A 27,294-nucleotide genomic window follows, 5' to 3' on the forward strand; every position below is an offset into this window, starting at 1 on the left:
GTATATTCAGTTTCTCACTCCCCTCTACCACCTGACGCAAAGCCCAACCCTTCACAACAGGACACATTGCTTTACTAGGGTTCTAGGAGAACACAGATCATTTAATCCCCTATGAAGTAACTGAACAAGCACGCAAACACCCTTAGGTATTCCTTACCTTTCTGCTAACCAAAAGAAGTATTTTGAAAAGTTCCTTATTTATTGATCAGCTAGAAAGTATGAAGCAATGTTTTGAAATAGTATGCTTCTATTCTCTGCAAAGGCAAAATTATCCAAGGTCACTGACACGGATTCACCAGGCTGAAAGTTCCCACTCAGAAGTGTGACCACAGCAGCGTCCATGGTTCCATCAAGGTCAGCATACTGAAGCATTTTTCCACTCCGGAATGCTTACCAATGGCTGCTGAGTTAGGAGGTGGTACCCAGCGACAGCTTGAGAAACATTTAGAAATAGCAGGCGATTTGGTGAGGTTGTCCACAAAGGACCTCAGTGCATAATGGAACATCTGAACACAGGAGCTGAAAATACCCCCAGCAACACGGTTATTCTTTTTAGTCACCGTTCAGCATTTTGGCTTTTGGTTTCTAAAGTTCCTAGGCAGAGACTAAATTAGATAAATATATGCAAAAATGTTCCTGACTTCAGTGTTGCTGACGGGTTGGAGATGCTAACTTTTGCATCAGAGAGACCTGAATTTGAAGCTTGCATCAGTTAGGCTAAAGATCGGCTGCACATAACTAAAACTGAGGCTGAAACGAGGTAGGTGGGAAACATCGAGAGGAAGACAGCTGGGGACTGATACGGTGGCACTTTGGTGTCTCCAGGCCCCAGCTCTGCCATCCTCAATGCTTGGTTTCCATCTTCGAGGTCCATATCCTAAATGGTTGCTGGAGTGCCAGCCTTCACGTCTCTGTTCCAGGCTGACAGAAGGAGAAAGGAGAAAGAACAAAAAGGCAGGCTCTCCTTTTAATCTCACATCCTGGAATTCTCACTTACATCTCATCATCCAGAGCTTATAAACGTGGTGCCACCCCTACATACAAAGACAATTTAGAAACGCAGCCTTTTCCCGTCCATATTATTAACCCTTGAAAATGACCCTTGAATATACCCAGGGTTCAGTTACTAAACAGGAAGCGGATATTAAGCAAACCCTTAGGCTGGGTTCTCCAGAAGCAGCTTAGAGATGAGGATTTGTGTGGAAGGGATTTATTGGGAAGTCCTGGAAAATGAGGTAAGCATGTGGAAACCTTGGATCATGAATGAAGGAGTCTAAGTAAGGACTGACGTAAGCCAAGTCCCATCAGGGGTGACCTTGACCCGCCCCGCTTGGACTTCTGGGGAGAATGTACAGTCAACTCAGAAGTGTCCTGCTCAGGGATCAGGGGTTCAGAGTATTTGCACACTCACATCCATCACTCACTGGGGAGGGGATGCCCAGGGGATGCCCCGGGGGAGCATGTGTCCCCGGCCATTCTGGCTCTGCAAATACAAGTGAAGTGAACCGCAAAGCTAGAGCGCAGCCCCGTACCTAGAAAGACCATTGCTGGCTGTTAGCAGTAAGAGCTCACCTATACACAGTCTTTTGTTCGGCCATTTGTATATTTTGAACTCAAATCGAGTAAGAATTGCGTGCCTACCAGGAAAGAGAAGAGCAATTTGCTATTTGGACCTGTGAGTTTTTGCGAACAGTGGCTAAGATGGTAGCGTTGAAGCTGTAAGTCCTCTGTTGATACCTATGTTCGTGTATCTGTAGCTCAGAAAGAACTTTACCTTTCACTGTGTATTTGATGTTTTCCTATCTTCAGAGGCTGTTAATAAGTTAAATTACAAAGTCTCTGAAATTAAAGGTGCAAGGATCTGATTGGTTTATAGAGAAAAACTCTTATAGAAATTATTTCCTATAATTATCAGAAAATAAGGACCTTAAACTTCTAAAACTTTAAATATGTTAGCTGAAGCTAACTTAGAAGCATTTTAGGAATCCATATAATTAAGGCAAATCTTTGGCAAATGAGAGGAGTTTAATAATTTTGATTTACTGAAAATCACTATGTCTTCTCTAATTGATTAATGCTACGTATAATAGGGGACTTTTATCCGAAAAGGTGTTCTTTTTAGACTTACTCCCTTTTACTTATCAAAGAAGCTAACATTATTCCTAGTTAATGTTTAAGGCTCTGAAAAGTGTAAATTTGTGTTCAACTAAATTGAATCATTATTCTGACAATCTCTATATTTCAACCGTAATTATGTTTTGTAGTGTGTCAGCTTGAAGATAATGTCTAAGCTTTTTAAGTAATTTAAACCCTTGGACTGCCATTAAATTGCATTAACTAAAGGATAATCATTGGATGCCTAGATCATTTCTAAGCAAGATGAATGCTGAAACGTTGATGACTAAGCAGTTTTGCATCTATAGACCTCTGCTTCTTATTTTTACATTCATTGGGCCATATTAACATGTACATTTTTACTACTTTTAGAGGTTCCTTAAGGGAGGCATGTGGCTATAGAAATTTGTTATGTCAATTCGCAAGCTCTGCTAGCTGCTAAAATGCTGGTGTGTCACGTGGTTCTCAATTAACCAACCCATTGTTTGCTGGATGAAAGAGAAGTTACTTACTTTGGTTAAAAATTATAATTGCGACAATCAGTTAAGATTATACCAGAAGCAACAGTGAAGGGAAATACAACTGAGTACATCCTCCTATTTTTCAAGGAAAAGAGTAGTTTTGCCCTAAAGCAACGTCTCAAATTTTTTTTGTCTCTGAGTATCTTTATCCTCATAAAAGTGACAGAGGACCCCAAAGCGCTTTTGACTTTAGAGTTTTAGCTATCAATGTTTTCTGAATCGGAAATTGAAACTGAGAATTTTTAAACATTTATTTTATTGAAGTACAGTTGATGTACAACGTTGTGTTAATTTCTACTGTACAGCAAAGTGATTAAGTTATACGTATATATACATTCTCTTTCATATTCTTTAAGTTACGGTTTATCACAGGATATTGAATACAGTTCCCTGTGCCATACAGTAGGACCTTGTTGTTTATCCATCCTCTGTATACTAGTTTGCATCTGCTCACCCCAGACTCCCAATGCATCCCTCCTCAACCCCTCCTCCCCCCTTGGAAACCACGAGTCTGTTCTCTGTGTCTGTGAGTCTGAAACTGAGAATTATTTAAATGCTTATTTATGGACACATTTGAAGAGACCAGTGAATGCATGGCATGTTAATAGCATCTTAGTATTATTTTTAAATGAGTCCTGTCCTCACAGACCCCTGAGACCTGTCCTGAAGTAGAGTGTCAGTTTATTCCAGAACATGAGGGAGCTAATAAGAATAAACTTACAAAGTGAATTTTATTTGCCTTTTTTTTTAACAGATCTTTATTGGAGTATAATAGCTTCACAATACTGTGTTAGGTTCTGTTGCACAAGAAAGCCAATCAGCTGTATGCATACACATGTCCCCATATCCCTCCCTCTTGCATCTCCCTCCCACCCTCCCTAGCCCACCCCTCTAGGTGGTCACAAAGCACCGAGCTGATCTCCCTGTGCTATGCTGCTGCTTCCCACCAGCCAACTATTTTACCTTCGGTAGTGTATATATGTCGATGCTACTCTCACTTTGCCCCAGCTTCCCCCTCCCACCCCAAGTCCTCAAGTCCATTCTCTGTGTCTACCTCTTTATTCCTGCCCTGCAACGAGGTTCATCAGTACCATTAGAACACTACCTAACACCATACACAAAAATAAACTCCAAATGGATTAAAGACTTAAATGCCTTCGTTTTTAATAGCTGAATTCAGAAACTCTCACTCTTCTCCCTATTCCGAATGGCTCTATGGCTGTCTGCATGGGTTCACTAGGAAACTGGCCTCCTTTTTACTAGAATATAATTGGAAAAATTACTTATGCAACCAAGGTCTTGACTGGAATGTCATATTTGAAAATGCTGCTTATTTAATCTGGTAAGACCATGGTTTTTTTTTTTTTTTTTTTTTTTGCCGTACGCGGGCCTCTCACTGTTGGGGCCTCTCGCGTTGCGGAGCACAGGCTCCAGACGCGCAGGGTCAGCGGCCATGGCTCACGGGCCCAGCCGCTCCACGGCATGTGGGATCTTCCCAGACCAGGGCACGAACCCGTGTCCCCTGCATCGGCAGGCGGACTCTCAACCACTGCGCCACCAGGGAAGTCCCAAGACCATGTTTTTTTGAAAACAGCTTTATTGAATATAGTCTATACCATATAATACACTCAGTTAAAGTGTACAATTCAATGGTTTTTCAGAGATGTGCAACCAACCATCACCATGATCAATTTTGGAACATGTTCACTACCCCCCAAAGAAACTCCATACCCCTCAGCTGTTACCTGCACCCAATCTCCCGCTCCCCGCAGCCCTGGGCAACCAGTAATCTGCTTTGTCTCTGTGGATTTGCCTATTCCAGACAGTTCATGTAAACATAATCATACAACATGTGGTCTTTTGTGACTAACCTTTTTCACTCAGCATAATGTTTTCCATGTTCACCCATGCTGTAGCATGGATGAGTATTTCTTTCCTTTTTATGGCTGAATAACATTCCACTGTATGGCTAGATCACGTGACATATTTTCATCTCTCTTGAGTATGCACCTAGGCGTAGAATGCTGGATCATATGGTAACTCCATGTTTAACATTTTAAGAATCCTGCCAGACTGTTTTCTAAAGTGGCTGCACTTTTCTCTAAAAATAGTCCCCTTTTGTTTCTAGATCTTTTTGTTGCTGAAGGTTCCAAACATTTTAAACACATTAACCATGACTGAATCTCCACAACAACTCTAAGAGGCAGGGACTACTAAACCCATTTTAGAGATGTGAGATTTCAGAGAGATAAGGCAAGTTGTTCAACACCACTCAGATGGTAAGAGCAGGGATCACACTTAAGCCCGTCCCCCAAAGCTCCACCCCCTCCCTCTCTATCCCACTGCTCCCCACTCCACCCAGGAGATGCAGTGACCCATGGGCTCTTTCCTTCGTCCGCAGATCTGGGGGTACCAGGGAAAATTTCTCCACGGCGTTCGAAGGTCCCCCTCTTCTCCTTGCCCTGAAGAATCCCCCTGGCCCTGTGCAGTGTGTTCCGATTGAATCTGCCGAGGGCACAGAACCAGAGCCTGAGGTTCTGGAGTCTCTGCACTTCCTAGGGCTGATGGGGACAACACCCAGAGGACAATGGCCTTTGCTGTGTCCCCTTGGCCCATCTGGGGAGGCTGACAGCTAGAGCGCATGTCTAGAGGGAATGAGGGGCGAGGGAGAGTCACACAGGAAGCCGTGACTTTCAGTGAAAATTCATTAAAAGCCATAGGTATTCTTCACAGCCCGGAGATCTACTGCTGTAGCTCCGAGGTTGTTTGTCTCCCCAGCTCAGCTCTTACTTCCCTCACCCACTCCGCTGAGGCAGGTTTCCAGAGCAAATTAGGGTGTAGATCAAGATGGTCGCTTCCCTCGTAGTAATTAACCTAAAACCATCAAAGTAGATGGTCAGGCTCCATGTATTGATGCATGCTCCAAGCCTCGGTTTCCTATTTGAAAAATGGAAATAATGATATTTACCTCTAACGATATCAGCAACCGTGAGGATTAAAAGTTATATAGCACGTTGCTGGGAACATAGTGCCTGAAGAAGCATATTTAGCTGCTTCTTCTCTGCCTCTTAGTGCTTGCAGTGTGCCGGGTACCAGCCTAAATGTCCCCCAGCGTGGATCCTCACGAAAAACATGTGAGGTAGGTCCTGTTACTACAGAAGTCCCCTACATACGAACGAGTTCTATTCCGAGGAGCGCGTTCGTAAGTCCAATTTGTTCGTAAGTCCAACAAAGTTAGCCTAGGTACCCAACTAACACAATCGGCTATATAGTACTGTACTGTAATAGGTTTATGATACTTTTCACACAAATAATACATTTAAAAAACCCATAAAAAATAAAGACAACATTTTTAATCTTACAGTACAGTATCTTGAAAAGGACAGTAGTATAGTACAACAGCTGGCGTACAGGGTCTGGCATCGAGTGAACAGACAAGTAGAGTTACTCCGTGGAGGAGGGACAGGCGGTGGGAGATGGTAGAGCTGAAGGGTCGTCAGCAATAGGAGACGGAGGGCAAGCTGCAATGTCACTCACACCTGACGTTGATGGCAGAGGTTCCGGTTCCTTGCTGGATTCAATTCTATCTACCCTCTTGAAAAAACGATCCAGTGATGTCTGGGTAGTAGCTCTTTTTTCTCGTCATAGATGACATGGTAGCACCGGATTGCATTCTGAATGGCTGCTGTAACCTTCGTGTACTGTTCTACGTTCAGGTCCTGTGCCTCAAAAACTAACAGTGCCTCCTCAAATAAAGAAAATCCCCTGCCATTTCCTGTATCGTGAACCTCTTCGGTTCTTCAGTTACTTCTTCCTCTTGTCTCTCTCCATCCTTTCTCTGGGCCTCCAATTCCATCAGCTCCTCATGTTGCAAAGCAAGGAGTTCAATGAAGTCATCCTCTTGCAGATCTAGCTGGAAATAAAGATACTGTATGACTGTACTCTATACAGTACAGTAAAGTACACAAAAGCACAACCACTTGTAGAGGATGCATGCACATGAGAGCATACGCCAGACACTTGAACTTCTGTGACTGGACATGCGAATGCGTGTTCGCATCTTTGGAAGTTCGAAACCTGAAGGTTTGTATGTGGGGGACTTACTTGTATTCCCATTCTACAGATGAGAAGACTGAGTCACAGAGGTTATATAATTTACCCAAGGCTGTGCAGGGACTAAGAGGCAGGGCTGGCACTACAACCCAGATCTCCCGGCTCCAAGGACCAGGTTCCTAAATACTTTGCTCTAAAATGAGCCAGAGGTGAGTGAGAGAGGCTTGAAGGGGGCTCCAGAAAGAGGTCCTCCCACGGATGCTGACAAATGGACCAGATGTAGACACAGTCCACTAACGAGGCACTAATGAGCATGAGTGGAGCCATTGTCCCCGTTCCTCCGTCAGGTTTGCTCTTACGCTAGATTAGGTAACAAGAAACCCCAGCGTGATGCTGAACTCAGAAAGCTGACCAGGCTGTGAAGGACACGGAGCTGCACCTGTGATGAGCATCGTTCACTGAAAATCCAAATGGGGCCAGGAGTCAGGGCGGCACCCATCTGTTCAGTCGTCTGAAGTGGACAGAGAACTACGATGGCAAAAAGGCGTCCAGAATCAGGCCCAATAGCTTCTTCGGGGCTTTATTGCACATTCCATCAGTTCCTCACTGACAGTTCCCTCAGACAAGCTGATCAAATAAGGGTTACCATCTTTCGTCCTCTGATTTCCCAAATGCACCCCGACTCCCAAGGCTTCCATCACCTTCTTTGCTCCTAAGAAAGTCAGGCCAAGAGGCACAGACCGTAGGGCTGCTCCAGGACCCAATTACAGTGTTTCAGGAGGGCAGTGGAAAGAGCATTGCTCTGAGAGTCCTGCCTCTGCCATGGGCTGAGACACAACTTTGGATACTTTGTGCCTCTCCATAGGCCTTGGTTTTTCCATCTCTAAACTCAGGAGGATTGGGCTAGTTCAAGGGATGGAAACATAAGGAATCACTGCTGTCACCCCTTTCCATACCCATAGCAGACACAGCTAATCAACTGCAGCATTCTTTCCCACTGAGCCAGGACTTTGCCTCAGAATCTTTCTTAACACAGGGCTCCAAGCAACTACTACCGATAGATCAGAATTGGCCTGCAAGAGGAAACTTGGTTTCCATCCTTGGACACATTGACCTTGAGGTGCCCTCAGCTCTAAAGACATGTCATTCTCCTCGGTACATACCAGAAGGCACTGGAAGACACTATCCCATGGGCTCCAGCTCTCTGATTTCATTTTTCTAATTTTTTCTGGACTCCTTATGTCTTGACTGGGAACTTGGAGCTGGGTATGGGGATACCAACACGAAGTGGCATGGGAATTTGAGCTTCTCCAGGCAGGGTGGCGATCGCCAGGGCCAATTCTGAACCAGCAAACCTGTGATACTTTTCCAGTCCAGCCACCCAAATACCAAGTAAATACAACATCCTTTATACTACATCATGATTTAGACATTAACAACACATTGTAATAAAAAGGAACAAAATTGGGTCATTTGTAGAGACATGGATGGATCTAGAGACTGTCATACAGAGTGAAGTAAGTCAGAAAGAGAAAAACAAATACCGTACATTAACGCATGTGTGTGGAACCTAGAAAAATGGTACAGATGAACCGGTTTGCAGGGCAGAAATAGAGACACAGATGCAGAGGACAAATGTATGGACACCAAGGGGGGAAAGCCATGGGGGTCTGGGGGGTGTGTGATGAATTGGGACATTGGGATTGACATGTATACACTGATGTGTATAGAATTGATGACTAATAAGAACCTGCAGTATAAAAAAAATAAAATAAAATTCAAAAAAAAACCACATTGTAGTTTTAAAGTTGTTCTTAATATCTTTGTTACACAAAGGCTGGATAAATCTTGGGGTTTCCTGTTAAAGTCATCAAAACTGAGCTCTGATCCCTGAAGGACCCTGATTTGAGCAGCTCCTTAAATGCCTTTTAACCAAAAACACAGATGGCATTAAAAAGAGCAATGCTGCAGTGGCCACCTGGGCCCCGAGTGGGAGAATCAGGATAAATAGAGGATTCTCTGCCAGAAGCAGAAGTTTTGTGTTGATTTTACCCTAAAGAAAGACATCCAGATGGAACGCACAACCTTCTATAAAGCTTTCAGACACGCTTCTACGCAGTCAAGTATTAGACTTACTTATAAAAGTGAAGACTCTCGGGCTTCCCTGGTGGCGCAGTGGTTGAGAGTCCGCCTGCCGATGCAGGGGACGCGGGTTCATGCCCCGGTCTGGGAAGATCCCACATGCCGCGGAGCGGCTGGGCCCGTGAGCCATGGCTGCTGAGCCTGCGCGTCCGGAGCCTGTGCTCCGCAACGGGAGAGGCCCGTGTACCGCAAAAAAAAAAAAAAAAAAAAAAAAAGTGAAGACTCTCGAAGAAGTAAAAATACACTAAATAAATCCAAGTTATGAAGTTTTAATTTCTGAAGTCGCATTTTCTTAACTTATAAGGGACTCTTATAAACAACGCAGCACATACACAAGGCTAGTTCAGTTCCACGTGTATTTACTGAACACCCGCTGGGAGGAAGAAGCCGAGCCAGACTTGTGGGGCAGAGACAGAGGGGGACGACGTTGTTCTTGCCCTTGGGGAGATTCTGGGACAACAGCAGCGGGGAGAACCAGAGGTAAGATGACCCCTAGTGGAAAGGGATGGAGAGCGGTGGCCCTGAGAGGCCCCAAGGGCCCTGCGGGTCTGTCCTAATGCAACCATGTTGTGAGACGGAAGAAGGCTTCCCGCAGGAGGTGGCATTTGAGAAAGGCCTTGAGAGGAGCAGGAAGGTCTTCAGCTGTGGGGAGACACAGGAGATGCAGAGGCCCAAGGCCGCCCCTAGGCAAGATCCGGGAGGGGTAATTCTGGCTGAGAAGCAGGGGAGAAGTCCGGTTGCAGAGCAGCCCTTCTTCTTCGGAAAGAAGAAGGTGAAGGAAGACAGCCTGGGCTTGAAGGCCCAGCTGGGAGGAGCCGCTGAATTATTATGGAGCCAACGGGGAGCCCACCGACGGGGCTGCGTAGAGGAGCGGCTCCAACAGAACAGAGCCTTAGGGATCTGGAAGGTCAATTCTCCACCAGAAATCAGGGGACGCCACAGCCAGACAGGCCCCGACAGTCCATCGAGCCCACGGGCTTACTTAGCAGGAGCAGATAAGAGACCAGAGAGGCTGTCTGGCCGAGACCACACGCCAAAGGGTGGTGCCAGGTCTGGAAGCCACAGCTCCATCCTGCAAGTCCGAGACACCTGTTAATGGGCTAAGTCTGAAGACAGGCCTTGCAGAGGACCAAGAACTGCTGAACGCGGCAGATGGCATACTGCAGCCCCAAGGGCTACAAGGGCCACAGCCCCATTGCTAGACGGTGGCAATGAGACAATCACCTTGGTACCAAGTGTGGGGACCTGGCCTCCCAGTAGGACGTGGCTGGAACTGACGATCTACCGTTTGCTGATGCAGTTGGAATGGTTAACTGCTCTGAACTGCAGGGCTGACTGATCATTTCAAGGGCTTTATGGAGAGCTATATGGCGAATAGCTATATGACTACTGAACGTTAAATTTATATTAATTAAAATTATGTAACTAGAAATGCTTTTCCCAAGTTGCATAAGACACATTTCAAGTGGCTCAGTGGCCACTTGTGGCGAGTGGCTACCGTGTTAGATACACAGAATGGAACATCTCCATCACTGCAGAAAGTTCTACTGGGCACTGCTGGTTTATAGCAGGGGTCAGCTAACTATGCCCCAGCCTGGGGCCCAAATCCAGCTGCCATGTGTTTTTGTTTTTGTCTTTGGCCGAGCTGACTGACTTGTGGGATCTTAGTTCCCCAAGCGGGCCCCAGCAGTGAAAGCGCGGAGTCCTAACCACTGGACCACCAGGGGATTCCCTGCCACGTGTTCTAATAAAGTCTTACTGGAACACAGCCATGCCCATTCACTTATGTATGGTGTAGGTCTGCTTTTGTGCTGCAAGAGCAGAGTTGAGCACTGGTGACAGAGTCTTTACAGCCTGTAAAGCCTAAAATACTTACAATCTGATCCTTTATACGAAAAGTTTGCTGATCTCTAGTGTAGACTGTCAACAAGTGACATGAGGATCTTTTCTGGAAAGATGCTCACTGGCAGACCCAGGAATTACTAGTGGGTCCCAAGTGTCAGGATGACTTCACCCCACCACAGGCCCCCCTGGGGAAGGAGGTAGGGAACACAACGCTGGCAGCATCACTACGGAGCTTGACGGGGGTGCAGGATGCCCCTCCCCAAGCAGGCGCCTTCTCCAGGGTGACTGCCCTTCTCCAGGGTGACTGACCGACCTTCTCTAGGGTGACGCACCGCAGAGACAGGGGGTGGGACGTGGTGTTTGGGTGGCTGCGAGTCTACCCAGGAAAACCACACACGAGAAGGAGCTCACCGTTTGCTTTCTTTATTTTTCTATTCTTCCCAGGTCAGTGAGGCAGCAACATTAATACAAAGTGAGAAGAACTGTTTTCTTGCACGGCAATTCAATAACCCCTCTCACACCGAAGCTCACACACAATTCTAAGAGCTTTTCATCAAACTCGGTCTAATCTGCATGGTCTGGCATCTCACACGCCAAAAATAACTCCCGGAGTGATGGCGGCCGGCTTCGGAGTGCTCGTTTCCGGGAAAGGACGACTATATTGAACAGAGAGGGCTGCCAGTCAGCCTCCTTCCAGCTCTTTTCAAGTCCTAGCAGGTCAAAGAGGAGAGCCAGGCTAATTGCTCTGGTTCCTTAGGGAGGTGGGCACCTCCTGCTCTCCCCACCCAGGGAGCCCCCAGAGCTACTGCAGCAGCGGGAAGTTTGGGGGGTTCTCTGTGGACCCCACTGCACGCCAGGAGCCCCAAAGCACGTCTGCTGCCCACACTCACTCTTGAATTATTTCAGCCTTTCTCTCCCCTTCTGTGCGTGATCCTTTGTTGAAAGGGAAAACAAACTGATTCAAGAGGCCGACTGATGCTCACTTAGTAATGTCTCTATTGTCAACAGAGTGCAGGGTTTACCTGCAGCAGCGTGGGATGTCCTGGGGCCAGAGAGGGTAGATTCTCTTAGAACGCCCGTGAGCATCTCGAATGGTAACATTTGGGACAGCAGAGCCCTGGGAATGCTGCCATTCTAGCCATGCAAATTGCAAAGGCATGGGGAACTCTTGCTGTCGCGCAAACAAGAAAAGCACCAGATTCCCTTCCTGTACAGCCAGGAGGCCCTCAACAGGCAAGCTCCTCTCTCCCTCTCAGACTCCCAGGATGACTTGCTGAATCCTCCCACCAGCCCTCCTCTGCTGCCCTGCCCAAGTTATTTGGATAAATGGGAACAAAGAAACTATCCTAAGCCTCCCCTCAGGACCAGCCTTGCAACGTACACATACTCCCAGGCCTTCTTGAATTACAGAGAAAACAATGAGGAGTGAGTCCTCTATGGCGCTACAACCAGGGTGGTTTAATTTGCAGGGGTCCAGGACATGACTCAAGAGTTGGGAGGTCACCCGCGCTGTCGTCTTTTCCGCCCCCGCAGCTTCAGCCGCCTGGCTGGCAGGCTGACGGGCTGCTTCCCGAACTTCTCCATGATCTCTCTGATCCTGGCCAGGTTGGTTTTGCTGAGTGTGAAGTCGCACTGTGTGGCCCCCATGTCATAGCCGACTATGCAGTTCTTGGTGGACGAGGTGAAACCTTCTGCCTTGGCCGTGACCATGTACTCTCCGGGGTTCAGAAGGCGCCAGTAATCCCCATCACTGGCTGTGAAAAGAAAGCAGGGGAATTCAGAGCAGCTCTTTTCTAGCAGCGATATCACCAGCTCTGTTATTCCAAGACCAGCCTCCTGGCCAGAGAGAGGCTCACGGGCAAGCAGTGTGGAATTTGAGCCCCAGCAGATGCAAATTCTTGATGCATTTTGGAAGCCAAGATGTTTTCCTTTTTGGAAACCACCTTAATGGTTTTAACAGGAAGGGGACTGGGGTGTAGGCTCCCCGCAGTGTTAATACGCATGAGCAGAGATGGAGAAACAATCGCTAACATTCCTTTCTCTGTGACAATACACACCATTCATTATGAACTTGAATGTCTGAATGGTATGCCCTCGCCACAGAATGCCATCTTGAAAAGCCATCTGTGCGTGGCTTCCTGGCTTCCCTTAGCACGGCTATAAATACAGAATAGTAGTATAGGGGTGGGGCTCTTCACGTCTGAAAAAGAGAAGGAAAGGGCTACAAACGACCTGGGGGGAGGCCCCAAGGTCCACACCTCATTCCATGGTCCTCTATGAAGCAATGGAGCAGGTACACGCGGACGTTGCAGGCAGAGTCCCCTGCCCCTCCCCCTGCCCCGGTTACACCATTGGTCAGGCACCCAACAGGCACCTAACTGGACCCGGGTCCATCCTTAACTCAACGCTAGATCCTTGTTGCATAAAGTGGGGTGCTAGGCCAAGGCCACTCCTCCCCAGGGGGCCTACGCCTGCTGAGATCACTTGGACCCCTGCCATTAAAGAGGCTTCGAGACAGAAAAGGAGACATCAACTCCCACGTAGCACATGGAAGGACGACGCAGGCACCAATCCACTGAACCCTCCAAGCCAAGTTCTGATGTAGGTTGTATAATGATCCCCTTTTCTACATGAGTAATTGGATGCCCAGGGAAGTGTCACGTGCTGCACAAGGTCACACAGCTAGTGATTAGCTGGTCTTCCCAGGCCAGGTTTGTTTTCTCTCTTATGATGATCTGTCCTGCCCGGTCTAAAGAGAAAAGGCTGCATTTGGTGAAGTGCTACATAGGCCCGGGAAAGTTTTACTCATGTGAATGAACCCTGATGTCCCCTAAAGAATGGAAGAGAACTCTGTGTGAGAATATTTATCTCCCACATACACGCATATAACGCTCCGAAGCACCATGTTTAAATTCACATCACAATCTTTATGCATCTGAGACACCCCATGCAACGTGGTGAGCTCACGAGAGCACAAGATGTCATGAAAAATGAAATACGCAGGCAGTGGTTCGCCACACGTTTGCACAGTCTACTACCTGGTAAACAGGCCTCAATGTGAGCGTCCCAGGCACGCAATGCAGGCAGACGGCTCCCTGACTTTCTCAGCACTGCACCCTGTGTCTTCCTGCAGTGAAAATGCAAGGTTCTCAACTGAATAAAATGCCACTCGGTGGCTTTTCAGAAGCCGAGAGGCACGCCCAGCCGTCTTTGTCTTGCTATCAGACGGCCGGAGCCTCCTGGGCAGGCACGCGCTGAGACGTCTCTCCGGGCTCCCAGCTCCCAGGCACACCTGCCAGAGCCGCCCCTGCACCCCCCAGACCTCCCTGTCCCGTCTTGGCCCCGTGTTAAGCTGTGGGCTCCGTAAGACCTGTGCCTTATTCTTTGCCACTGAACTGTGTGTTTCAGTCATGTGTCCTTGATGAATGCCAGCTGGATTAAGTGGGATGAAGACAAACAGACATGAATACAAATGTGCTATTAAGGTGAGAAGTTGTACATATTAGCCTCAGCCACTGTAGGCACTTTCTCCCCACCAACACCGGAGTGGATTCGTTAAGGCCAAGAACCGGCCACCCGCCAACTAACTTGATAGAGGCCGCTGGAGGAGAGACCTTTCGGTGGGAGTGCCCACCTCGAGAACACACTGATGTCAGTCTGAAACACCCCCAGGGAAGGGGCAGCCCAGGTTCTCACCAAGGGAGATGTTCAGGAAGCCAGGAGTGAAAGAAATCCATAATTAACACGTGCTTGTCAGCTCTACTGATTCAAATTTATAAGACGGCTTTGTAATTCTTTTTCTCCCCAAAATAGCAGAAGGCTCTCTCCTCATCCTCTCCCCAATCTGCCCACCTTTGCTGTGCTGGCCTCCTTCTTTTCACATCTCGGGGCCCTGTCCGGGGTGTGTTTCGGGAGTGAGTGCTCTGTGGAGCTGCAGAGGGAGGTTGGCACCCAGCTGGCATCACCCAGCATCGGTGGACGGAAGGAACAACCCGGGCCCTAACGAATGGCCATTCATTAGCAGGTCGGGTTAGCGTTCCCAAACAAAGGTCAGTCACGTGGCATTCTGAGCCAGGTTTTGGGCCAACATATTTACATGCATTTAGAAAGCATCCTTACTAGCTTCTCTCCCTGTGGAATTCCACTTAATATCCCTGTTTATTTTATGCAAAATCCCTCCTGGAATAAAACTTGTCAGATCACATAAGCCTCAGACAGAAATCAAGGCAAATTCAGAGCTTATGTGGAGCAACGACGGACCCCGAAAGCAACGCAATAAAGAACCATCCGTGACACACGGGATTCCTCTGTGATGCGAACATGCTGGGAGATTATTTTGTGGGGAACGAAGGGAGATGGAGCTGCATTTTCCATTAGCTCATCAAAACTGTCTCCCTGATTACAAGGGCTTTGAAATTCCGAGCCCATTAGGCAAAGCTCTCTCTGCTGGCTTGTGGGCCCCTGGGGACATTTTATCTCCCACTCTGTTTAAAACTCTTATTTTCTCACATTGCCTACAAAAGACTAACAGTCCAAGGAATGTTTCAGGCTCTTTTACAGGCACTCATTAATAATGTTTAAAATACAAGGCCTACGCAGAACCAGATCAAATAGCCCCTTCCATCCACAGTGATCACCTGCACCTTGCAGGTCTGGCCCGTGACAAGCTTACAATCTGCATTTGTTGAATTAATGAATGAATAAGTGAATAAGTGAATGAGTGAATGGATCAGTGTATGCCTGCCTATGTGGGGCAACTATGTACCAAATGCCATGCTACCCAGTGTGCAGCCTTGTGGTCAGTGGCTATAAGACCCTGGAGGACAAGTGGACGCTCAGGAAATATGGCTGCATGAAGAAACAGGCAACTACCTTGAAAGAAGGCGATTCAGGGCATCACACCACAGTCTACTGTTTTGTGGCATTTCACCCATTTACAGAATAATTGTCCTTCTCTGCTAGGCACGTGAGCAGGTAGCCTGGTATTGAAGAACACCTGGGCCAGGTGTGAATCTCAGCCCCACCCCCATCCTAATGTCCTAGAGCCTCTGCTTCCTCACAGGTCAAAAGGGACCACTTGGGGGAGGACAGGGTGTCTTCATGCATGTGACCAGCCAGCGGAGAAAGCGGCCCTTCTCTTGTTCAGGGGGAACAGCGTGGGGCAAGGCAAGGGGGACCACGTTGAGAGTCTCAAGCTCTTGCCTCAATCCCAGCTCAGCCTCTCTCTGTGCATCTGGGAAACGCCACATAACATCCAGTGCGGCTGGCCACCCCGGCACAAGGAAGCTCTTAGATCCCCGGGCGCAGGTCAGGCCAAGTTAGTGTCAAGTGTTGTTTCTCCCAGTTCAAGTGTGTCTGCAGGCTGAAGAGATCTCTTTTATGGAAATCACGGTTTCCTTCCTCTTGCTGATGATGACCCTGTTTGCTACACCTGGGCGGGACCTGCCCTGGGTTGAATGATGCCCTGCCCCCCACACTCTCCAGTGGCCCACATCCTACTACCCAGGACCTACGAATTGACCCTATTTGGGAAAAGGGTCTTTGCAGATGTAATCAAGGATCTCAAGATCATCCTGGATTATGTGGATGGGTCCTAAATCCAATGACAAGTGTCCTCATAAGAGACAGAAGAGCAGGCGCCAGGAGGAAACGGAGGCAGAGACTGGAGTGAGGCAGCCGAGGAAGCTCAGGAATGCCTGAAGCCACCAGGAGCCGGAAAAGCCAAGAGGGAACCTCCCAGGGGCTCCAGGGGGAGCACGGCCCTGCTGACACCTTGATTTCAGACTCCCGGCCTCTATAACCGTGAGGGAATAAATTTCTGTTTCTTTAAGCCGCACAGTCTGTGGTCATTTGTCATGGCAACCACTGGAAACCAATGCAGGACCCAGTGCCCTGCTCACCGCAGCTGACAGCAAAGCAGTATCTGATGCAGCGCTCCCCAACGTCGCCCCCACCCCACCATGTAGGAAAACCTCTGCGTGCAGGTTTAAACATGCCTATGGGCACACCATCTCCAACAGAACGCTCGCTGACAATCTGACTTAAGCATCCAACCGATTCTGTTCCACGTGCATCTGTCCCTGCATCGTACTGCAAACATCAGCCATCAGTCAAACTGGCCATTTCTCACTTCCCCCTGGACACGCCAAGTGCCATTCCAGGTGACGAGAGTCCTGGGGCACGAGGGTAAGCCTGGGCTTGTTTTCGTATCATAATCGGCCAAGAATAAGGCAGCCCTTGTGCAGATGCTCGGTGTCTGCGGGCTGCTTCCAGCCAGCGCTGCAGCTCTGGAGCAAGAAGGGAAACAGCACGCAGCTGCTCCAACGCCTGAACCCAAGCCCCACCTGCCTCCTGGACCTTCAGTGGGTCCTTCAACCTCTCTGAGCCTCTGGTTTTCACCTGAATAAGGGACAGAGAGAAGCCAGAAAGCAGAGGCTGAACACCTTGCTTTCCAGGGGCTCCATGGAAAGTTGGAGAAAAGAGACAATAAGCCAGGTCAGAGGAAGAAGTTTCTGGGCCTCAACTTGTGGTTTTAACTCAAGTAAAACACTTCAAGAAAATGGATATTTCCTCTTGAGAAACAGTTCACACACATTACTTGTAGTTACCTGTTCGGATGTCATGGTTAACGCCCTCTACGGAGATAACAGCATTTGGAATTCCTTTTCCGTGCAAATCCCTCACCAGGCCTTTGATGCCCCGATGAACCTGCTCGACAAACAGGAGAAGCAGATGAGCTCACCGATCAACCGGCACGGCCAAGAGGGCCAGAAACCTAGCCCAGTGCCGCCAAGAGCCCCCCACAAAGCTACGTCTGGCTCAAAAGCTCCCCGGCTCGGCATGGATTTGGTGTGTAAATTTCTGTATTCCTTTTGGGTCCATCTACTGGAAAGTATTCCACTGGAGTTAAAATATTCCAGAGGTTTAGAAAATATTAGGATCTGAGATGGTTCATAAAAGACACATCCAGTAAAAATGGAATTTAATTTTTATAGGCACATTTATTTTGACTTTCCTGGACTCTACAGACTTAACACATAGACTTTAAGAGTCAAAGAGGGGCTTCCCTGGTGGCGCAGCGGTTGAGAGTCCGCCTGCCGATGCAGGGGACACGGGTTCGTGCTCCGGTCCGGGAAGATCCCACATGCCGCGGAGCGGCTGAGCCCGTGAGCCATGGCCGCTGAACCTGTGTGTCCAGAGCCTGTGCTCTGCAATGGGAGAGGCCACAACAGAGAGAGGCCCGCGTACCGCAAAAAAAAAAAAGAGTCAAAGAGGAGAGAAAAGACTCAAAAGCATCCCTGTAAAGTACAGTTCATCCGCAGGGCCCTTCCACTGATGAGCTGTGTCACGTGACACACACCAACTCTTGAGCCTCGTGCCTCAGGTTCCCCCATCCGAAGATCCAAGATGACATACCATCATTTCCAGTGACATTCTTTATACATATTGCTATGCCTGGGCATTTTACCCATAGGAGGCTCTTTGGCTAAACTGGGATCATCACGTTAGAATGACTAAGGCCTTTTCTCTCTTTGTTCATATATGAAATGAAAAATGAGCCTTCCCTTACAAAATTCCAGAGTGGGGATGGAGAGTGTGCTCATGGCTTCCCAGGACGGCAGAACAGGTTCACACCCTACTGTGCAAGGAAAGTGGGCTGTGGGCTGTGGGCTGCACTGACCCTCTCAGGATCCTCATGGATCAGACTTGGATGCTAAATCGCAGTGCCAACCTCTGCCACCATGAGGAGGTGCAGGTACCAGGAAGCTGGCAGCCCAAGCCCTTGGCTGAATGCCTCTTCCGACTCACCTATGAGAACCTATGGAAGAAGGGCAACCTCCCAATACAGCCTCAGCATCTTACTTCCTAATGAATGTGAGTCACGGTAGTCATATGAAGTTCCACATTCTTTTTATTTCTCTGGTTCCTGGGAGTCTATTCCTTGTAGGGGCATGGACGTTATTTGGTTAGTTTTAGTACCAAACTAGAGCCGGTTTGCTCAATGCTACAGGACAGGCATATCCCTGAGAGCAGGAGGAAAAGAAGGCGTGCGAGGGTCCCAGCATACATGGCAGGACTTCCTCACCAGCTACAAGCAGAAGCTCAGCAGGCACTTGTTGGAACTGTTCCCAGGTGACACCCGACACCTGCAGCAGTGACTCCTCAGCCTCCGAGCTGTTATGGGCTGAACTGTGTCCCCCACAAATCCATATGTTGAAGTCCTTACCCCCAGTATCTTAGAATGTGACTGTATTTGGAGATAGCATCTTTAAAGAGCTGATGAAGCCCTAAGAGTGGGCCTTATCATCTGACTGGTGTCCTTGTAAGAAGAGGACATTTGGACACGCAGGGACACCAGGCGTGTATGCACACTGAGTAAAACCATGTGCAGACACAGTGAGGAGGTGGCTGTCTGCAAGCCAAGGAGAGAGGCTGCAGGATGAAACCAACCTGCTGACACTTTAATTTTGCACTTCTAGCCTCGAGAACCATAATTTCTGTTGCTTAAGGTCCCCAGCCTGCATATTTTGTTACGCAGCCCTGGCAGACTAATACAAGGGGCCTGAGTATGCTGGCTGGACAAACACCCCTTCCCCATGGAGCAGCATCCTAGAGCCCTGGAAGTAGTCTCACTTACCACGAACCAGTGGGAGCAAATGACATCGACTTAGAGCTCACAGACAACAGTTCCTTCTGACACTGTAGTCGCTAGCCCAGGGTGATGGCCACCGTAGGAAGCGCTAATTTGATCTCAGGCTTTTGGCCATCTCAAGGGCTTCGTTCACTAGCTACACCCCATCACAGCCATGTGCCCACGTCATACCTGCTCCATGAACACGATTAAGGATTCCCGATTATTCTCCCACTCCTCAGGCAGCTCGCTCTCATGCGGGTATTTGTCACAGCCCACATAGATGGACAGCTCGAAGCAGTTTGTGTGAAGGTAGCTGAAATCGTTGAGACCTGCCGAGCCAACAAGACAACGTTTTAACTGAACAGTGCTCAAAGTGGCCCTGGGAGACAGCAAGAATGTTCAAGAATGTGATTCAGAGGACTTCATTTGAACAAGGAGGTATCAAGTGTCTACTCTGCACAAAAAATTAATTAGAGCAACTGATGGGGGACAGAATGGGGGGTTGAGATAGAGAGAAGATGCAGCCGGAACAGTCCGTGGGGAAGACAGGCATATGTAGGACATCTTTGACAAAAGGAGGACTGAAATGCTTTTTAGATAAAATTATTTTCATTTTATTAAACTCAGTTTAATAGTATTTTTAGGATAAAGGTATCATTTCTTTTTCCTTTAAAAAATTTTTTTTTCTTTTTTTTAAAATTAATTAATTTATTTATTGGCAGTGTTGGGTCCTTGTTGCTGTGCGCAGGTTGCAGCGAGCAGGGGCTATTCTTCGTTGCGGTGCATAGGCTTCTCATTGCAGTGGCTTCTCTTGTTGCGGAGCACGGGCTCCAGGTGTGAGGGCTCCAGTAGTTGCGGCATGCAGGCTTCAGTAGTTGTGGCTCACGGGCTTAGTTGCTCCGCAGCATGTGGGATCTTCCTGGACCAGGGCTCAAACCCATGTCCCCTGCATTGGCAGGTGGATTCTTAACCACTGTGCCACCAGGGAAGTCCCTCTCTTTTGTTTTCTTTTTGTTGTTTTTTATTTTTTGAAAGGTATCATTAATTAATAGTATGGCTTTTTAGTGTTTAATTAAATTTAGCTCAATAGTCATGCCGCTCTCAGCTACAGCTCTATAACTGTAGAATAAAAACTGCAGTTGTCTATTCTAATTCATAAACGTAACTATCCATCCCACCATTTACCGAGTGTTTTACATAAGCCAGAAGCTGTCCTTAGCGCTTTGCATCCAAGCTCATTTAGTCTTCATCACAAATCCAGCAGAGACGTAGGTAGCATAGCCCAGTTTTACAAATAAGAGAATTGAGGTGGAGAATGGTTAAGGACTGCATTAAGGAATGTATCCAGAATCGTGTGTCTGGACAGTCAGGGTTTGAACCCAGGTGTGTGTAATGTCTGCCCAGCCCTTGCTTGTCACTGCTGGGGGACTGAAGGGCAAATGTCCTCACCACCCAGCTGGAATGCAGACAGTCTCGTGCATCCTGACATGGCTACAACAGGACTTGGTCCCTGTATTAGTTTCTTAGGGCTGCTGTTACAAAGGACCACCAACTGGGTGGTCTAAAACAACAGAAAAATTATCCTCTCATAGTTCTAGAGGCCAGGAGTCCAAAATCAAGGTGTTGGCAAGGCCACACCCCCTCCAAAGGCTCTTCCTTGTTTCTTTCAGTTCCTGGCGGCCCCCGGCATTCCTTGGCTGGTGGCTGCATCACTCCCATCTCTGCCTCTGTCTTTACAGGGCTGTCTCCTCAGTGTGTGTCTTCTCCTCTTCTGTCCTTTATAAGGACATGTGTCACTGATTTTAGGGCCCATCTGGGTAACTCAAGATGACCTCATCTTGAAACCCTTATCTTAATGAAACCTACAAAGACCCATTTTCCAAATAAGGTCACACTCACAGCTTCCAAAGATTAGGAAGTAGATGTATATCTTGGGGGTCCCATTCAACCCACGACAGTACCCAAAATGCAAATGAATGTCAGATGGCATGAAGTCCAGTGGCTCTCTTCCCAACATTTTATTTTTGGAAACCATTTGAAATAGCAAGAACACAGTGCTACTATGTTATGTGTGAGGGCCAAGAGGACTCCCCCAGCAGAAAGCACCAACAACAAGCCCGCCCTGGCTTCTGAGGGTCAAGGCCACAGAGAGAGGAAGTTGGCTGGGCTGGTCTCTCTGTTGACCGGGGACAAAAAGCAGGTCCTCCTGCACGTCAGCCTCGGTACTCACCCGTCCTCTCTTCCCTCCTTCCTCGGAGCGTTCAGTGATACATCCCTCAGTACAAATGTCTGTTTAAAAATCACAGCTTTGGGTGTCAAGATCAATTCTGTATCGATCTGCTGCCTAATCGATAAAGTCACAGACAAAAGGGTACAAAATACACAGCCACTCTCTCTACCAGATTCCAGATTCGAACCATTCACAGGTCACCAGCCATGGGCCTTTGATCACATCTGTGATCAAATAAGGAGAGTGACAGCAGTGGGATAAAAGGAGTGGGACGGTGTCAAGTTAATGGAAAAACCCCTCACAGGACCTTGTCTGGCTGAAGAAGTTTGGCCAAAAATGCCAGGTCAGGGCTTCCCTGGTGGCGCAGTGGTTGAGAGTCCACCTGCTGATGCAGGGGATGTGGGTTCGTGCCCCGGTCCGGGAAGATCCCACATGCCGCGGAGCGGCTGGGCCCGTAAGCCATGGCCGCTGAGCCTGTGCATCCGGAGCCTGTGCTCCGCAACGGGAGAGGCCACAACAGTGAGAGGCCCGCGTACAGCAAAAAAAAAAAAAAGCCAGGTCAGCTCATTCAGTGGAACCCGAGGCGTGGAACCTCAGGCAGCGCCCACGGATCAGCACGGACAGGCCCTCCCGGGAGGGCTGGACCCCTCCGCACACACACACAATTCTCATTATCCCAACCTCCAGGCCTTGTTAGTACCGAAATAAATAAATGTGATATTTAAAACTCTGGAGCGGGTCTGCCATTTTGCAGTCAGCGCTAGAAGCACTAGAAGAATTGGCAAAATGAGACACCACGAGAGCGGTGGAAAACTTGTGCCAGGCTATCGTTAACGCCGAATTCCAGCCCTTCAGCGAATGTCATGCAGCTGAGAATCCTCCGTAAGAAATGGCTTCAAAAGTGAAACGTGCGGGCAGGAGGTGTGGGGTGATCCAGATAGCTCTTCCCGGCCGAGGCTTCTTCCTTTGGGTTCTCTCTGGGCCTGGAATCCTGCTCTGGTCACGGCTTCAGTGTGGAACACGGGGCCACGCAACCCTGTGGCTCTGTGGGGCCGATGCTGTCACAACATCTGCCTTCCTTGTGCGGGAGAGGATGCCAGACAGCAGCCGACACAAAGAAGGTCTCACATCCCTTTGGAGTTGAAATGCACACACTGCAAACGCTGTGCCTTTTGAGCTAGACTGGACCCTGCTCCCAGCTACCCACTCCCCACTAACTAAGGCCTGTCGGTGCACCGCTAACGAGTGCGCAAGACCCAGACAGAAAGAAGGAGTGGAGGGGAGGAGAGGAGGGAAGGAAATTAGACATCCCATCTCATTAATCTTCAAAGAAATGAATCTGCAGACTTCGTCACACCGCCTGCAGGAAGAATGATTAAAAAGGCTTAAGCCACCACATGGCTCTGCCACAGAAGTCCCCGAAACAATGGAAAATACAATGGATAGAAACAAATCAAATGCTGCTGATGTGATTAAGTGGCAGCCGACTTTTCAGAACGTTGCTATTGACCCACCGCTGGCAAATCCCGCCGTGTCCGAACCCAATTTAGTCACAGCAGCCATAAAACCTAAACAGATACTTCACATAAAGATTATTGTAGGATTTTAGGACTGCAGTTGAAAAAGCAGGCATGCTTTTGGCTACAGGATGTTTTCTTGATAGGGATTTGCATTTATTTTTTTTTACTTTGAACAGAGCAAAACCCTGGTGGAGAGAAATAAAACACCTCTGCTTGGTGTCTAACTAAGAAAGAAATGGCAAGCTTTCTGCATGTGTTTAAAAATGGCCAAGGGAACATATATGTCTACTCCTTTCTAATTTGTTTTCCCCTGAGTGTCACATACCTCTAAGGTATGTGAAGGCTGAATCTCTAGCAAAGGAAAATAATATTAAAGTTACTTAGTACAGTGAAATAGAGATTAAGGATATGCTCATAAAAGATGTTTCATGGTGACTATGCTACTGGAAGAGGGGGGAGGGTAGGGGGTGGGAACTTACAACTGAGTGTTTCTGACAAGCAAGACACAGAACACAACATCCACCATCTACAACCTCACAACAGCCCTAGAGGGATCATCGTCATCGTCATCATCATCATCATCGTCATCACCATCCTCAAGCCCATTTTACTAATGGAAAATATGGGCGTTCAGAGAGGTAAAGTAACTTGCCCAGAGTCACACAGCATTTAAGTGATGAACTAGAATTCGATCCCAGGTCTATTTGACACGGGATATTTTTCAAATTCATCAGCGGTTTGATCAACCTTCACAAAGTCAAGACAAGAAGCAATGAACGTTATGTTTGGGGTCTTACCATCCCAATGCAGAGGGACCTCAGGGAATGTGGCATCCTCAGCCATCCTCATTCTGGAGCCCTAGGCCAGGAGCAGCCCTGACACAGGAAACAAAGGGCTTATCCTGCAACTTGGACCACGGGGTCATCTGGCTGCTGCAACGGAACTCCTAAAGTCTCTGCTGGAAGCCTCTGTGTCCTAAGGGGATGCTGGGAGCAGTACCTTGTATTCCCCGAATCACAACAACGGGACTTTGGCCAGATGCCCTGATGTGGCTGGAAGACCTCCAGGAAACAGGATATTTGGAAAAAGTCTCGAGCATGGGATCAATGCCCCGCCTCCTCCAAGGGCCGACAGAACGTTTACCATCTCTGACCCTGTAACAGCCAACTAGCTCAGTGGCTATGAGCAGACCACGGAGTCAAACAGACCCCAGCTCTGCTCCTTGGGAGCTTGGACGGATCCCTCCCCGTCTCCAAGCCCCAGTTATCTCATTTATAAAACAGGGAGTAAGCCACACCCCTTCAAAGACTACTGTGAGCATGAAAGAGGAGTCTACAGAGAGCTCTGGCACCTTATAAATGGTGAACTACAGTAGCTATCACGCTGGTAACAATGATAAAAGAAGGCTGGGCAGGAGATGGTCCTCCCTCCCGGTCCAGCAGCCAGTCCATTGTCATCGGGCCGCATGATGACAGCAGGACCGTCATACTTACTTCCGGCCACAGTGTGCCAGGAAGCCCCATTGACAGTCCCATCCTCTTTCTGGAAGTCTTCCGTGTGGCACACCCTCCTCCTGGCATCCGTCATGAGGCGGTGAGTGGAGGCGTAGGCGTAGGCCAGCCAGCGGAACACGTGGTCGTCGGGTGTGGGAGTGTGCTCCTGCATCTGCCACGTGGACCTCGCCATGTCATAAGGGTAGGCCACCACCAGCTCCCCGCCCTGTAGGTTGCCACCCAGCACGAAGGGGATCTTTTCCATCCAGGCTATGACGGCCCTGGTCTCCACTGCCACCTGTGAACGTTCCAAATTTAAACACATTTGAGAAATCAAATAAGAAGGAAACTGCTTTCTCTCCCTAGCTTTCCAAACAGGGACATAACTGAAAAAGCAATCATTTTATGGAATCACCTGAGCAAAATTTAGAGTTTCAAAATCTGTCCTGGGAAAACTGGCCACTGTGGAAATAATGGACAAAAAAGAGAGAAACCCAGAGAAGTTTCGTTTCCTAGGAACATTCCAGTTAATGCACAAAGAGGGAATGACAGAATTAGAGTATCAACATTCTGCAACTCCACTGAATTAATGGCTCAGTCAATGGATTAATGCTCACCAATAATTACAAAGAGAGAGAACCAAACGTAACGTGTCTCCTGATGACGGAACACACACCTAGAAAAACCATCCACCCTGTACGTGACCAAACCTCTAGTCCAGGGGTCGGCAGACTTTTCTATTAAGGGCCAGATAGGAAATAGTTTAAGCCTTGAGGGCCACGCAGTCCCTGTGGCAACTACTCAACTCTGCCATTGTAGCAGGGCAGCACCACGGACAACACGCGGATGAATGAACATGGCTGTGTTTCAGTAAAACACCATTTACAAAAACAGGCCTGAGTGGGACATGGCTACTGATGGCTGTAGTTGGAAATCCAAAAAAGAGGGGATGTATGTATATGTATAGCTGATTCACTTTGCTATATGGCAGAAACTAACACGACACTGTAAAGCAACTATGCTCCAATAAAAATTAATATTAAAATCTTTTATTTTATAATTAATACCTTTTAAAATCATTTTCCTCACCCTGAAAAATCATTGTAAATGACTGTGAAATTTTACCAGATTCTTCCTTCTGCAGACAAATTATTTCTTTTGTTTTTTTTCTATCATTTCATTGATTTTGGCTCTTTTTAATCACAGTCTTTCTACACTTTGGGGGTTTCTTCTGTTATTCTTTTGCTAGCTTCTTAAGTTAGTTGATGTTCAACTTTTCTTATTTTGGAATATAATCATTCAAAGGTATAAATTCCTGAAAGCACTATTTTTTTTGCTATACTCCACACATTTTGACATTTAGTATTCTCATTATCTTTGATTTATTTTTTAGTCGCCAGTATGAACTTTTTCTTTGACCCATTACTTATTATTTTTTTTTACTTTTCTAAATACATGGTGATGTTTTCATTAACCTTATTACTGTCTGCTAGTTTAATTGTACGGTGGTGAGAGACTCATGGTCTGCCTGACTCCTATTTTCTGAAATTTGTTGAGATTTCCTTTACAGACAAGAACACCATCAATTTTTGAAAATTCTCCAGGGATTACTCAGAAGAATATGTATTCTCTACTTGTTGGTTGTAGAACTCTTACAGATCCCTATGTCAAGGCTGTTAATTGTTATTCAAATCTCTGTCTTTGCTGATTTCCTATCTATCTAACCCATCCATAACTGAGAAAGGTATTGGTGATGAGAGGTTTGTGTAATTCTCCCTGTGTTTTTAAAGAACAAGCTCAAAAAAACTAAATTCTGGACTTAAAGCAAAGACTGAAATCCAAGGACTTTCTATAATTGTGCTAAAATAATTACTTATCTCTCAGAGACTCAAGTCTAAGAAAGCTGGCAACCATATTCCAATTTTGGTCCAAGCGTTCCCAAATTATAACAGCACTTGAATCCTCAGCTTTGCCAGATGTCACTAGTATGTTAGCTTGGAAAAAAAGCAGGGATTATGTAGGGTGGAATTAGGAAATGTGAGAAAGGATTCAGAAGACCCAGAGGGCCTGAATTCTTTACTTCTCCACCCCCATAAGGCGCCCTTGGGCATCCTAACTAAACCGCGTGGTATTGCCACTGTCTGTCTCCATCATCTGACTGGTTGCTTCTAGAGGTCCTGGAGAACACCATCCTGTGCATCACTAAATGAGGCAACCACGCTGGCCGTCCTCCAGTAAGTGGTACCCACATGTGCTGTGAGCTGGAGCTCTCTTTTTTTGATCTTGCAATGTGCTTGCCTAAAATATAGCATTTCCCAGCCTTCCCTTTGGGGGGTGGATGCTGAGTTTTGACTAACTTCTGGCAAGATTTAAACAAAAGTATTATGCAGGAATTCTAGGAATGCCTAGAAAGTGAACTGACTTATCTGAGAGGAAGACTTTTTTTTAACCTTTTCTCTCCTTTTCCTTCAAAGACATGATAGCTGGAGCCCCAGATGGAACTGCCATCTTGAATTATGACCTTGAAAAATCAAAGTGCACATGCTAACATCTGGAGGCAGAAAGATGACTTGTGGGTTCCTGATGATCATGGGCTTCTATTTGGCTGGCCCTGAACCATCTGCCTCCAGGGTTCTCTTATGTGAAAAAAGAAAAAAGAACCTTTTACCTCGTTAAGCTGCTGTGACTTTGGTTTTTTCTGTTGGTGTACCCAAACCTAACACTCATATAGTAATCAAGG

The 27,294-nt window shown here is 47.4% G+C and overlaps 1 protein-coding gene across 6 annotated transcripts in view; it reads right to left on the minus strand.

The window, feature by feature from the left end:
• CPXM2 (carboxypeptidase X, M14 family member 2) overlaps positions 1–27,294 on the minus strand; it is a 156,100-nt gene that overhangs the window by 22,283 nt on the left and 106,523 nt on the right. For 2 of the 6 annotated variants that reach the window (XM_004265736.2, XM_033420814.2), the window contains 4 exons: positions 24,555–24,852; positions 19,501–19,640; positions 17,285–17,384; positions 11,084–12,430 (listed from right to left, as the gene is read on the minus strand). In XM_004265736.2, coding sequence (XP_004265784.1) covers positions 12,177–12,430; positions 17,285–17,384; positions 19,501–19,640; positions 24,555–24,852 — 792 coding nt within the window. In that variant the 3' untranslated portion in view covers positions 11,084–12,176. Of the gene's footprint in view, positions 1–4,985; positions 5,574–6,514; positions 6,550–11,083; positions 12,431–17,284; positions 17,385–19,500; positions 19,641–24,554; positions 24,853–27,294 lie in introns of those variants that run through there. The other 4 variants (XM_049696772.1, XM_033420813.2, XM_033420812.2 and 1 more) reach the window with 3 other exon arrangements.

Source organism: Orcinus orca, chromosome 14 (genome assembly GCF_937001465.1).
Source record: "Orcinus orca chromosome 14, mOrcOrc1.1, whole genome shotgun sequence".
In the NCBI taxonomy this organism is placed as follows: domain Eukaryota; kingdom Metazoa; phylum Chordata; class Mammalia; order Artiodactyla; family Delphinidae; genus Orcinus; species Orcinus orca.